Genomic DNA, 14410 nt, shown 5'->3' on the forward strand with positions numbered 1-14410 from the left:
GTGCATTAATCCCCATATCTATACATTTTATAACTGTAAGTTTATACCTTTGACTCCTAACCCTTTACCCATTTTGCTTCCCCCAACCTTCTGCCCCTGGTAATTATCAATCTGTTTTCTGTATCTGTAAGCTTGTTTTGTGTTTTTTGTTTGTTTTAGTTTTAGAATCCACATATAAATGGGATTATGTGGTATTTGTCTTTCTCTTAGTTCACTCTGCATAATTCTTTCAAGATCCATCCAGTTGCTGTAAATGGCAAGATTTCATTTTTTTTTATGGCTGAATAATATTCCATTGTATATATATATATACCACATTTTCTTTATCCATTCATCTATTGATGGACACTTACAATATTTCTGTATCTTGGCTACTGTAAGTGATGCTACAAAAAACACAGAGGTGCATATATATTTTTGAATTTTTTTATTTTGGGGGGATAAATACACAGAAGTGAAATTACTTTATTATATGGTCTTTTTTCAACATTCTCATCAACACTTGTTATTTCTTGTCTTTTTGATAATTGTCATTCTAACTGATGTGACATGATATCTCACTGTGGTTTTAATTGGCATTTCCCTAATCATTAGTGATGTTGAACATCTTTCATGTTCCTATTGGCCTCGTCTATATCTTTTCTTGGAAAAAAGTCTATTTAGATTCTTTGCCTATATTTTTTTAAACAGGAGCACTTGATTTACTTTTTAGAAACAAGGAAGTGATTTTTATTTTGAGAGAAAGAGACTGACCATACAAGTGGGGTAGGCGGTGGGGCACAAGGAATGGGAGAGAGGGAATCTTGAGCAGACTCCATGCCCAGCACAGAGCCTGATATTTGGTTCAGTTTCACAACATGAAATCATGACCTGAGCCAAAATCAAGAGTTGGATGCTTAGCCAACTGAGCCACCAGGCATCCCCCTCTGGTTTTTTACTTGTTTTTTTTTTTTTTAATTGAGTTTATTAATTCTTCACATTTTAGTTATTAACTCATTATCAGCTATGATTTGCATATATTTTCTCTCATTCAGTAAGTTGCCTTTTTATTTTTCCCCCTGTGGTTTCCTTTGCTGTGCAGAAGCTTTTAAGTTTGATCTAGGTCCATTGGTGATTTTTGCTTTTGTTGCCTTTGTTGTTGGTGTCAAATCCAAAATATCATTGTCAAGACCTATGTCAAGGAGTTCACACCCGTTTTTGTTTCATTTTGTTTTCTAGAAGTTTTATGGTTTCAGTTCTCTTACATTCAAGTCTGTATTCCAGAGTTATTTTTTTTTTTTGTGTATGATGTAAGAAAGTGGTCCAGTTTCATTCCTTTGCATGTAGTTGTCCAGTTTTTTCCCACATCATTTATTGAAAAGATTACCCTTTCCCCATTTTATATTCTTGGCTCCTTTGTTATAAATTAATGGGCCATATATGCATGGGTTTATTTCTGAACACTCTTATGTTCTATTGATGTAATAAACTCATATAATCATATGTTAATGGAAACAGACACAGCTTTGAAGCAAAACATGCCAAGATTCAAATTCTGACTATCCACTCAGAATGCTTTCGACCTTAGGCAAGTCATGTAACCTACCTCAGATTCATCACACATAATCCATTATGTTGGAAGAACTATTTGACATAGCACACATAAACCACCTAGTAAAAGTAGCTTTGTTATTTAATTATGCAGGAAATGTTCAATGACCCTACATGGATAACCCAAATCCTGACATCTTTCCCATCTCACTCCATCAAAATGTTAAGAACTTTTCAAGGCTGCCAACTCCTCTGAGAATATTTGGAGATCCCCTCAGAGGGGAATAAGGCTGCCAGCAGGGCAAAAAAGGTAGAAAACATTTCATCTAAATTAAAAGGAGTAATATGTCTTAAGAAAGACGTTTTCTTACTTCCTCTTTCTGTTTTTTGTTTTTGTTTTTTTTTAAAGAGTTTTGGTCTAGGGCAAGAATTGGGATGTCTAAAAAAAAACATAGTAAATTATTATTAAGATGCTTTATGTACAAAATTCTATATAAAGAGAACAAGACAAATCATTACTTTAAAAATGGTTTGTGGGGCACCTGGGTGGCTCCCTTGTTTAAGCGTCGACTTTGGCTCAGGTCATGATTTCAGATCTTGTGAGTTGAACCTTGCATCGGGCTCTCTGCTCAGCACAAGTCCATTTTGGATCCTTTGTGCCTCTCCACCCCCACTTGCATTCTGTCTCTCTCAAAATAAGTACAATTTAAAAAATTGGTTTGTAACTTCTCTGAAAATGGGACTGCTTTAAAATTTTTTTTAACATTTGTTTATTTTTGAGGACGGAGAGAGACAGAGTGCAGGTGGAGGAGAGGCAGAGAGAGGGAGCTACAGAATCAGAAGAAGGCTCCAGGCTCTGGTCTATCAGCACAGAGCCTGATCTGGGCCTCAAACTCACTAACTGTGAGATCATGCCCTAAGCCAAAGTCAGAGGCTTTACCAACTTAGACACCCAGGCACCCCAAAATGAGACTCTTTTAATCTGTATTATGTAATTGTGCACAATAAAACTGACACAAATGTACTGCATAGTGCTTTGATCGATAAAGACAGATGCAATTTAGCAATAGAATATAATCTCTGTTAGCAACATAGGTATCTGCAGTTACAGTCTTAGAATGAATGGAGATTTTGAGGTGAAGAAAAATCTTAACATATGAATACATAGAATGGTGCCTACCCTCCCCCCTTTCCTTTATAGTTGTGTTTATGTGCCATTATCTGCTCTATTACAAAACTACTAAATTCCTTATCATGATAAACAATTTTTTTAATGTGGCTCTCCTTGCCCTAGGCAGTAACTCTTAAAATACCTTCTGGGGAATTTCGATGTTTCTTAGTGTTTCAAGGTCTCCTGTTTCAAATCTCAACCTCTTTGGGGAAGACTGCACAGAGTATCACTGCTGTAGGCACAGACACTAGAATGATAGATACGGCTGGTCTTTGCCTTTCTTAAAGGAAATCCAGTGTTTTTAAGCCAAAAACTCCTCTTAACTGTTTTCTCAACGAGAAAATAAAATGAAGTTAAGTAAAAAATAATATCACTTATAAATTTCAGTAAAGACATAAAGGATTTAATAAACAGAACTCACAATGAACATAACAATGCAGATAAAATGATAGTCCATCAAAATTACAATAGTAAGATATAACTAAATATAAAATCAAGAGTCTCTTAACCCTTAGGTAAATTTATATACATTTTCAATTATCTACTTTCAAAGAGATATTGAAGGAGAATCTGATGAATTGTATATCTGCCTTAAAAAACACTTCTAATGAATCAACTTTGGAAAATGAGACAACATAATATAGCTGAAAAATTAATGGACTTCAGAGCACAAGATGTAAAATGTTAGCATTACTGTTATATTTGATCTTATCTAGGTGTCTCTCGTTTTCTGAGTCTGTTTCTTCATATTTTATATGAGGCTTATAAGATCTACATTGTATAGTTATTATGAAAATGTACAGTGTATATTAAATATATGTACAACTATTATTAGAACAAAAAGTTTTTAATCAGTTTATTTATTTTTTTAATTTAAGGACCAAATAAATCTCTGATTTACCTCTACAAAAGGAAATGTTTTCTATCAGGATAAACTGTCTTTAATATTTCCATTTCTATTAGATTGTTTCCCATTGAAAATGAAGTGAATTGTTAGTGACATTCTGTATGCTATAAAACTCATGAATACCTGAGGGCAGTCAAATTTTATGTTACCCTTATTTGAGCAGAACTTTTACTATGTTTAAGCTGTTTACCTAAGTAATAAAATATTTAAAATGTTATTTTCACACTTATATTCCTTATCTTAGTTGGCAACTGATTCTAAGAGTTTCCTTCAATAAAGAGTCAACATTTTTTAAATTAAGGAATCAACATACTTTTTTTTTTAATGTTTTTAATTTATTTCTAGGAGAGAGAGAGAGAGACAGCGTGAGCAGGGGAGGGTCAGAGAGAGAGGGAGTCACAGACTGAAACAGGCTCCAGGCTCTGAGCTGGCAGTCAGCACAGAGCCCGACGCGGGGCTCGAACCCACGAACCGCGAGATCATGACCTAAGTTAAAGTCGGACGCTCAACCGACTAAGCCACCCAGGCGCCCCGGAATCAGCATACTTTTGATCAACTATATTTTTCTTATAGCAAGAGCAAATTAGGAAACATGGAGCACACTGCTGAGGATACATTTAACCTCTGGTTCGTGGCAGGCTCACGCTTTTATCTGATGACCACTATAAGATTTTCAGAAGGAAGACTGGGTACAGGATGATAGTCAATATTACATGATTATATTTTTAAAAGAAAATAGCTGAAGCTACCTAATTATATGTTTTAAGGAAAATACAAGGTTGCAGAGAATCATAACATCTGACCCTAATTTATGAAACATCCATTTAAATTACATATGTGATTACTACAGGCAAAATTAATTTACCTTCCTAAGAAGTAAATCTGTTAATACCCTCTTATATGAATGTGTGTTAGTATACACACACACAATGTTTACACTCACACACATTATATATGTGTTATATATAAAGACTTGTTAGCTGTTATATCTAAAGACTTGTTACTTTAAGGTACCCTAGTTACTCTAAATTGGGCTACAGTTAAGATAAGCATTTGAGGGGCGCCTGTGTGGCTCAGTCAGTTAAGCATTCGACTTCAGGTCGAATGACTCAGGTCGTGATCTCGTGGTTTGTGGGTTCTAGCCCTTCATCCGGCTCTGTGCTGACAGCTCAGAGCCTGGAGCCTGCTTGGGATTCTGTGTCTCCCTCTCTCTCTCTGCCCCTTCCCCACTCATGCTCTGTTTCTCTCTGTCTCAATAAGAAATAAACATTAAAAAATTTTTAAAAAGTTAAGTATTTGATTTACCACTCACACAAGCCCGCTTTTGAGAATCAGTGGGATACTATTGATATTTAAACCAGCACAAATATAAATTGTCCTGGCCAAAGTGAGGCATATGATTTTATTTAATTTTTAAGTTTTATTTATTTGGCAGAATCTAGAGGCAAAGTCATTGGATCTCAGAAATCTAAGAAAGACTAGATAGTTCTCTGCCATGTTTATTTTTTATTACCATAAGTGAAGAATATATTTATGTCTACTTAAGCTGAGTTATTTGACAGAAGAACTACACTCACAACAGGCAGACACATAACTAAAACTCAGACTGGTCTGACTGTAAAACCTCTTTCCAGCATAATATGCCACTCTAAGGAAAAAGCATGTAGATTTGAAACATAAACAAAATATAATAATGTTAGAGACACTATTTTACCATTTTATTTAAAATTTATTATACACAAATACCTTGTTAAAATTATCTGACTAGCCTGTTGTTAGTTTATTTTTATCTCCTATGTAAATTTTTAAAAATTCTATTTAATTTGTAGTGCCCATAAATAGTAAACCCACTCTTAAGTCTGATCCAGTGAATCTTGAGACCCATCTCCAAAACATTTAATTTAATGTAGAAGTTTCAAAGTGTAGCTCACTGATTTAAAGTCATATTGTTGGTTGTAAATTGTACCATCAGTGTTTTATAGAACTTTAGGTTTTTTCCCTTATCTATATTGAAAATTATTCTGTATTCTAGAAAAAAGAAAAATAAGCCTATATCATAAAAGTAAAATCCTTTTATTTGGTGAAATACCTATGAAAGAATCTTATAGATTTAGCATTCTTCACAATGACTATATTAGTCAAAATAACTAAATTTACAAACTAAATTAACTAAGTTTACAGTTTTAAAGAACAATATTGCTGTATATTTTTAGGAGTATAGCCCACCCTTGATATTAAATGAAAAATGATATAATAGTTTTAGAGCCATTGAATTTTAATCAAAAATTATATTCACTATATTATATTACTACATTTTTTTTCTGACCTGATCTGGAAAGAAACAGATCAATGAAGGAGAAATATTTGGATGTTTATAAAAACAAATTTCATATATTCTCTCACATATTATATACTCCAGTGAGGAATAACATGATTCAAATATAACAATAAATTATAAGAATGTATCTTATTATGTGAATAATATAGTTTTGGGAGGCACTACTCTTTTATAGATAACTGTTTAAAACAGATAATTGCAGGGGCGCCTGGGTGGCTTGGTCGGTTAAGCGTCCGACTTTCGCTTAGGTCATGATCTCGCGATTCATGGGTTCGAGCCCCGCGTCGGGCACTGTGCTGACAGCCAGCTCAGAGCCTGGAGCCTGTTTCAGTCTGTGACCCCCTCTCTCTCTGACCCTCCCCTGCTCACGCTGTCTCTCTCTCTCCTAGAAATAAAAAAAAATTTAAAAAAAAACATTAAAAAAATAAAAATAAAAAAATAAAACAGATAATTGCATTCAAAGCAATAGAATATAATACACTACGTTGTCTCTGAACTTCTAAATGAAATTATGAAAGCCAAATTATATGCTTTAAATAAATGAGCCAAGTTCATTTGTGATTCAAAATCTTTATTATATTAGTCTTTATTAGTAGTGGGGGAATGTCTGTTTCATTATAGTATTTCCGAATCACAAAATAAGGTAAATTATCATTTGATTACATCCTTTTATTTATTTTTTAATTAGTTTTTTAACATTTATTTATTTTTTAGAGACAGAGAGAGACAGAGCATGAGCAGGGGAGGGTCAGAGAAAGACAGATGCACAAAACTCAAAGCAGGCTCCAGGCTTTGAGCTGTCAGAGCTCCAATGCGGGCCTTGAACCCATGGACTGTGAGATCATGACCTGAGCCAAAGTCTGAAGCTTAACTGACTGAGCCACCCAGACGCCCCCAATTATATCCTTTTAATCTAAGCTTGCAGTTGGCACTTGAAGTGTCCTTTTATACTTTAGGGGTCCCATAAATTTTTAATATACACGCAAATGACAACAAACAATACTCATGTTACAGATAATGGATGGCAGAATATTTTGGATCCCTTGGCGTGTGACCCTTATGATTTTGTGCATAGTGTCATATCTCCACCTTTTAAGATGCTGCTTTGACTCACATGTGAAAGAAAGCACTGTCTTTCAGAAATATGGCTTAGTTGGTAATAGCCAGCCTTATACCTAGAAAGGATATACAGCAATTAAAGCAACTTATGTAGCTATATCCTCTTTATCCAAAGGGTTCTCATAAAGAGTTGAAGCATTAAATCTTAGGGAAAAATGGGCATCTATCCTATACCTACAAATATCTAGGGTTCATCAGAATTGGAGGGAGTAGGAAATATGTAAATAATATTAACTTTACAAATTAGCTTTGTCTTGTGAAACATAATGTTAATTATTCAGAACATAGTGAGTGGGAAATGTTTCAGACACATTAAACAATAATGAATGGTATTATGTGCAGAACTTACATTGTAAAAGTGGACAGGGGATAGCAAAATCAAGTCTTAATTTAAAAAAATACAAAGTAAACAGTAAAGGAAAAAAAACAAGCCCATTATTATGAAATTAAACTTTTAGACAATTTTCATTTCTCTGTATTTTTGTTAAATTTAACAAACTTGTATATCCAAAGAAAAATACGTTGTATAAAATTTAAAAATCCCATTAGTAAAAATACAAAATAAAAGCACTATAATCATACTATCCAAAGACAAGAACAGTTTAGTGTCTCATTGGATATCACTCTAGACTTTTTACACACACACACACACACACACACACACACACACGTGAATGGATTAATTTAAGTTCTACTTGTTTGCAGAACAAATTTATAACCCGATCTTATAAAATTTCTGGCCTATATCTTTTCATGGCTAAACATTTTATATCTTATCTACTACCTAATCAATCCATAATCAAACTTCTCAAGTTTACTAAAAACTGTCTATAGAAATTGTTGCCAAAACTAAGGTTCACTCCAGGATTGCATTTCACATCTTGTTGTTATGACTAGTAAGTCTTTATAATCAAAACAGTATCTTTTTTTTTTCCCTAGTCACTTACCAAAGAGAACATGCAAGTTGTCTTAAAGAATATTCCCCCCTTCTCAGTTTGAACAGTTGCTTACTTGTGGTTTATGATTTATTTTTCAAGAGTAACTTCTAAAATATGAAGGATTTGACTACCTAAAATGTCCAACAAAATATCTATGTAAGATTTTAAGGTATAGGAACTAGTCCTTCTTCAAGTTTTTACCTCTGCCTTTCCTGCAGAGTGGTAAGAAAGAAAAAAAAGGTAAAGAAAGGCAAATCAACCAAGGAACTACTGTGAGAATATTAAATGTAAATGCTAATAAGAAATACATAGAAATTATTGTCTATTGTGTATTTGAGTGTTTTGTGTTTATTGCCATGACCAAGCTAAGTAGTAATGACACGCAATTAATATCCATCCAAATTAGATGAAAAGAATGGAAGCAGAGGTCTTATTTTGTTCTACTAAGTGATTCTTCTTGGGCCACCTGGGTGGTTTAGTGTATTAAGTGTCAGACTCTTGATTTCTGATGGTGAGATTGAGCCCTGCAGGCTCCGTGCTGAAAGTTTAGAGCTTAATTGGGGTTCTCTATCTCTCCCTCTCTGTTCCCCTCCCCTAGTTGCACTTTCTCTCTCAAAATAAATAAACTTAAAAAAGAAATGATTCGGGGCGCCTGGGTGGCTTAGTCGGTTAAGCGTCCGACTTTCGCTTAGGTCATGATCTCGCGGTCTGCGGGTTCGAGCCCCGCGTCGGGCTCTGTGCTGACTGCCAGCTCAGAGCCTGGAGCCTGTTTCGGTCTGTGACTCCCTCTCTCTCTGACCCTCCCCTGCTCACGCTGTCTCTCTCTCTCTCCTCTATAAATAAATAAAACATTAAAAAAAAATTAAAAAAAAAGAAATGATTCTTCTTAAAATGGAAAACAACAAAATAAAACATTTTATGTTAATTTACAGTGACATTGACATCTATTTTCATAAATTCATGCCACTTATTCTTTTGCAGAATTGATAAGTAGAAGAAATTTAGAGTTTAGGTCAAATCTACAATTAACAAAATGTTGAGCACTATTGCCAGTCATACATAAATACTTTGCAATAAAAATATTGGACAGAAGAAACAAAAATACAACCCTTTGTGTAGTAATGGCTTTTTCAGGGATATGTGAAACACTTGAGCTAGAAATTATGCCTTGGACTGAGATCTTAAAATGTTTTCTGAGATATATATTTAACTGCCATGCTCAAAAATATGATCTTACACATGCCAAAACACATCACAATGATGAGTTTGTGTCCATACTACAGTTTAATTTTCTCAGCATAGATTTTTATATCTTTATAAAATTCATTTAGGAAAATCTAGTTGAATTATAGCAACATTTCAGTATGCTATAGTACTTTCAGCTGTCAGGAAACAACCTTTAGGATGAAATACTTCTTAAAGTTTTTCTGTAGTTTTATACAGCAATATGACAGTCATAATCTTTAAAAGACATGGCCTCATTTATAGAAGTTACACAGATTTTTTAAAGAGCTCTTTAAAATTTTAAAAATTTATTTAGCATCATCTGCTATCATTATTTCTGATGTGTCTTTGAGCAAAAGTTTATTTTGCAACAGCAAGTAGTTGTTGTTTTTTTTTCCTAAAAGAATGTAGCTGTATAGAGTAGATTCTTCTGAAAATAGGAATATAAGGTATAAAATACTTTACTATGGAAAGCATGGACATTCAGGGAGTATCTATCACAGCTTCTTGGTCACATATGCATTAGGTAATACCTATATGTTTTTACTCTGGGCTATTTACTATGACATATAAAATTAATATATTTCAGGGCTCTGACCACAGAAAGCTCATAGATACTACTCTACTCTAGAACAAGAAGTTAAGATCATAAATATTACTTTTCAAGCAAGGAAAAAAATTTACATTAGAAAACAATAAGTGATCACTTTCAAAATTATATCTTAGCTAATAATATATTAAAGAAACAATTTAAAAAGAAAAATCTCTTCTAACTCTTTCTAATTTCATCTTCCTATTTATACCTTTTAATGCAATACTTAAAGTGTAGACCTTTACTGTGTGTATATGATGCTTAGGCACACTTTTTTGATAATAATACTTACTTCTGTCCTTATAACTTTGAAAACCCATCTGACTCAATTCTTTATTTTTCCCTGCTCTATATCCTACCAAAGTTGCCTACCAGAGTTTGAAACAGCACTTTTTTAATACATCTCTCTTATCAGTACCATCATGCTCCAGAACTGTGTGGTTCATATATCTCCAGACCACTCATTTTTGCTGTAGAGCAGTGGTTCTCAAGAGGCAGTGATTTGGGCAGACATTTGACAGTATCTAGAGAAACTGTCATGACTCAAGAATGTGGGTGCTACTGTCCTCTAGTGGATGGAGGCCAAGGATATTGATAAACATTCTAAAATGCATGAGACAGTCCCCTGCTACAAATAAGTATCCAGCCCAAAATGTCAATAGTGCCACTGTTGAGAAAGTCTGCTTTAGAGAAAATGTTGAAAATATCATTATATACCACAACAATATTATTAAAATATATTTCTATTTATTTATAGATACAAGTAAAATTAAAACAATTTAAAATTCTTATATATCAATATTTTGGCATATGTTCTTCATACTGTTACTAAGTGTAATATATATATATACATATATATGTTTGTATATATATGTTTATATATGTATATATATTATTTTTATTTTTATTTTTATAATATATGTATATATATTATTTTTATTTTTATTTTTATTATTTTTGTTTTTATTTTGTCAAGTGGCATGTTGNTGTCTGTGCATGGTTTATTATTTAAAAAACAAAGCAAAACAAAAAACGGGAATAGTTTTTATCATGAGAAAAATTTTGTGACAGCTTTAATGCATTTTTTTTTGTATTTCTTCTAACTGACTAGATTTGTGGTGTGTGGATAATGTATCGCACAACCACTCTTTTTCTTCCTCTGTCTTGTCTCTCCTCTGATTTGTTATTTTCCTGTTCTCTTCTGATTGGCAGAACTCCTCTAATTGCAGCCGGGGTCATTGGTGGACTCTTCATCCTGGTCATCGTAGGTCTAACATTTGCAGTTTATGTTAGAAGGAAGAGCATCAAAAAGAAAAGAGCCCTGAGAAGATTTCTGGAAACAGAGGTGAGGTGTTTATTTCCTCTCTGCATGTGTTTAGGGCTTTTCATTAGTTTTAGAAGGTTTAGATGATACTCAGTTTTTTTAATCCAAGTGAAATGCTGTTCAGTTTCCTGCCAAGGGCTTAGAGTTCATAGTATATTATATACAAAGTTGATGAAAAGTCAGAGTATATAGGAGAAGTAGTCAAGGCAGTTTCATGGCTTAAAAAGGACAAATACCAAGGGGCAAAGCTATTATCTTTTTGAACAACAGATCTTATTGAAAAGACATATCTGTTTCTTTTGGGAGAGGAATTCCAGAGGCAAGTTCTAGGATATTACAGTAGCAGAACTAGAAAATATCTGGGTGGAGGATATCTCAACAGCAGAACTAGAAAAATGTTGGAGAGAATTTTTCTGGTTGAAAATAAAGCCAGAAAGGCAAGCAATTTATGCTTTAATTAGGGTCATTAAATTGATAGCCACTGTTCCCACTCTCCCAGCAGTAAAAAGCTGAGCTTACAGGATAAAGCTTAGTATTGTAATCACACAGACCTTACCACACAGTTTATGGGAATCATTTAATATTATGCATGTTAGTTGTTGTGAAAATTCAAAATACCCACAAATTATTATAATTTCTTTTACATTGCCACACTGAGTTCTCTAGCATACAAGATGGTAGTTTTCACTGTACAGGTTACAGGGGAAAAACAATTGCAGAAAACTATGCATTTCCAGATCCTTCTCAACTTGCATCTTCTTTCTCCTGATACACACATCCCTGGCTGTCTGAAAAACTCAGAGCAATTCTGTTCTAGCCTTCCCTGGGTCTGTTTTCTTGCTCATTGTCAGTGTGACAGTCTGACTTTTTCTCTTAACACTGACAGAAATGAGAATATTCATTTATAAATTTTGCAAACTTATAGTGAATAAAATTTTAGCTCTCTCATCATGTGAAATGTTCAAGTGCCTCCAGTTACCCAGAGGAAAGAATTTCTAATTGGAGTTGTCTATCTAAACTTCAAATGGTTTGTCTCATCGATAGAGATATTTAAGCATAAGATAGGTAGTCAATTACATACATGAGAAAAAATAGTAGTAACTCTTACTTGAGCTGGATGTTTGCAAATATATCAACTTCATCATTTTTCAACCCTGCGCATCAATACAAGTTTGGACACAACACATGTGCTGTGCTTATTTTCAGTTTAGCTAGGATGATGTAGGCAGATAGAATTCTCCCACATGGCCAGCTTGGGGCAGCTGTAGAGAGGATTGTAAAAAGTGAAGTAAATTAGAGTTGGAGAGGAGCTGAGGGCTTGGAACAGCAGTGGCTATTTAGGTGACTGGATACATAGAAAAGAAATTCTGTCCCTTAACCACAAGGAGAAAAGGCTCATTGCTACAAAAATAATTGTTTTGTGTATTTTCTTTTTTTAATATGGTGCTTTCTAAGAATGTCCTTTAAATTGGTATTTCATTACTAAATAAACATATACTGATTAGTTTTATAAGCAGATTCTATTTTTTTTTTAAAGTTATTGCTTAGCACTAAATTAGATAATTGAAGAACTCCCATCTTTCTCTCAGGAAGAGTAAATAACTGATTTTCTGTCATCTAAATAGAAGAGGAGTTCTTAAGAGGATCAACTCAAATCCTTAACTACTGAAGCTAAAAATCTGTCTCAGATGTGAAACACTTGTTAAAGCATGATATATTGTCAGAATGTACTTAGAGTAAATATGCTTTTCCAAAATGGTTTCGCTCCAGATTGTCTGTCTTCTGTTACATGAATAAAAGTAGAAAATGTTTTTTTTTTATTTAGCATACACTTACTAAGATGCACTGTAAGCTTGATGCTTTGATAGATACTGTGATTAAAAAGTGTTGATGGGACATGATCCTATCCCTTGAAGAGTGACAGATTCAGAGCCTACAATGTGGCAGGAAATGTTCCAAAGTTTTCAGCTATGTCACATCCTATTTCATCTTTTGACAATCTTCAAAGATAATTATTGCCGTACCTATGTCACATGTGTGAAATGAGGGGTAAGGAGGGGGTAAATTGCTTTGTAATCCTGCAAGTGGCAGTACTAATGTATAAAACCTACAAATTTAAACTTGACCCTCTTTTTTGCCATATTGGGGATGCAAAATAAAACAATGCCTCTTTTAGAGGCATCATGTGCAAACTCCTGGAAAAATGTGTTTGTAAAACTTTTTAAGTGACATCTAAGAAAATTGCAGAAGACTAACATTTCAGGTAGAATTGTGAAGTTCTCAAAACATGAAATTAAGGTAATATCATGGGACAAATCATCTATTTTAAAGATATTTACCCATAGTGCTGAAATTTAGTCCCCAGTCTTCCATATGATTTTATATAAGTTGTTACATGATTTAAAAAGATAACCTACTAACCAAATTCTGCACAGCAAAGTTGGATTCAAATAAAGGACATTCACTAAAGGCAATTCTTCTTCTAGTTTTTCAAAGAATTTTTTAATTCATTCTAAGATTTATTCTATGTGAGTTGAATGCAGTTATATGCATTTTTTAAATGTAATTTTGAAAATGGGATAGAAGCACATTTGTTGTCAAATTTTAGAGAATGGCCTAAATTTATTGATAATTTTTATCATCTTCTCCAAGTTTTTGCTAATTTTCATTACACTTACCTACACTCAAGTTTCTGTTCAGCTATTGGAATAGACCATGATGTTCACAGAAGCATAATAATAACCAAGCCAGAGAGGGTCAGGATGCACTCAGTATTGTAAACAGACCTTGTGAACTACTGTGATGGTTTTCAAGACAATTTGAGTAGGCAATGCTTTTAATTATTTCCTTATGCTGAGAAAGAACCAGCTGTTTGTCTGAGTTTAAAGGTTAGTTCTTTAACTTAGCTTAAAAAAAAAAAAAGAAACTTCTATTTCTCTCACTTGCTTTTTTACTCAAGCATAGATAAAAACCTAAAATGTTACCATAGGATATAGACTTTTGGTACCCAGAGTCAATCTCACAGTTTTTTTGTTTCTTTGTTTTGTTTTTATTTCCCTTCACATAGGCAATAAGTTGGCGCATTGCTCACATACCTTTTCCCTCCTTGCTCATCTCCTCTGGCTGAATGGCAGCTAAACTGAACAGATAAAATTAGCTGTATTTATGCCATCTGGCCACACCCAGCCCACTTTACAATCTGGTGTTTCCCACCCTAATCTCATCCTGCAGACCTGTCTCACCCCCTTGTTGCATTCTGCTTTCTGT

At 33.7% G+C, this 14410-nt stretch overlaps 1 protein-coding gene across 1 annotated transcript in view; it reads left to right on the forward strand.

Moving 5' to 3' along the window:
• ERBB4 (erb-b2 receptor tyrosine kinase 4) overlaps positions 1-14410 on the forward strand; it is an 830995-nt gene that overhangs the window by 615427 nt on the left and 201158 nt on the right. The window contains exon 17 of the mRNA XM_077770965.1: positions 11032-11164. Within this exon, the coding sequence (XP_077627091.1) occupies positions 11032-11164 (133 nt within the window). The remainder of the gene's footprint in view (positions 1-11031; positions 11165-14410) is intronic.

This window comes from Crocuta crocuta, unplaced genomic scaffold, assembly GCF_008692635.1.
Source record: "Crocuta crocuta isolate KB4526 unplaced genomic scaffold, BGI_CrCroc_1.0 scaffold160, whole genome shotgun sequence".
In the NCBI taxonomy this organism is placed as follows: Eukaryota; Metazoa; Chordata; class Mammalia; order Carnivora; family Hyaenidae; genus Crocuta; species Crocuta crocuta.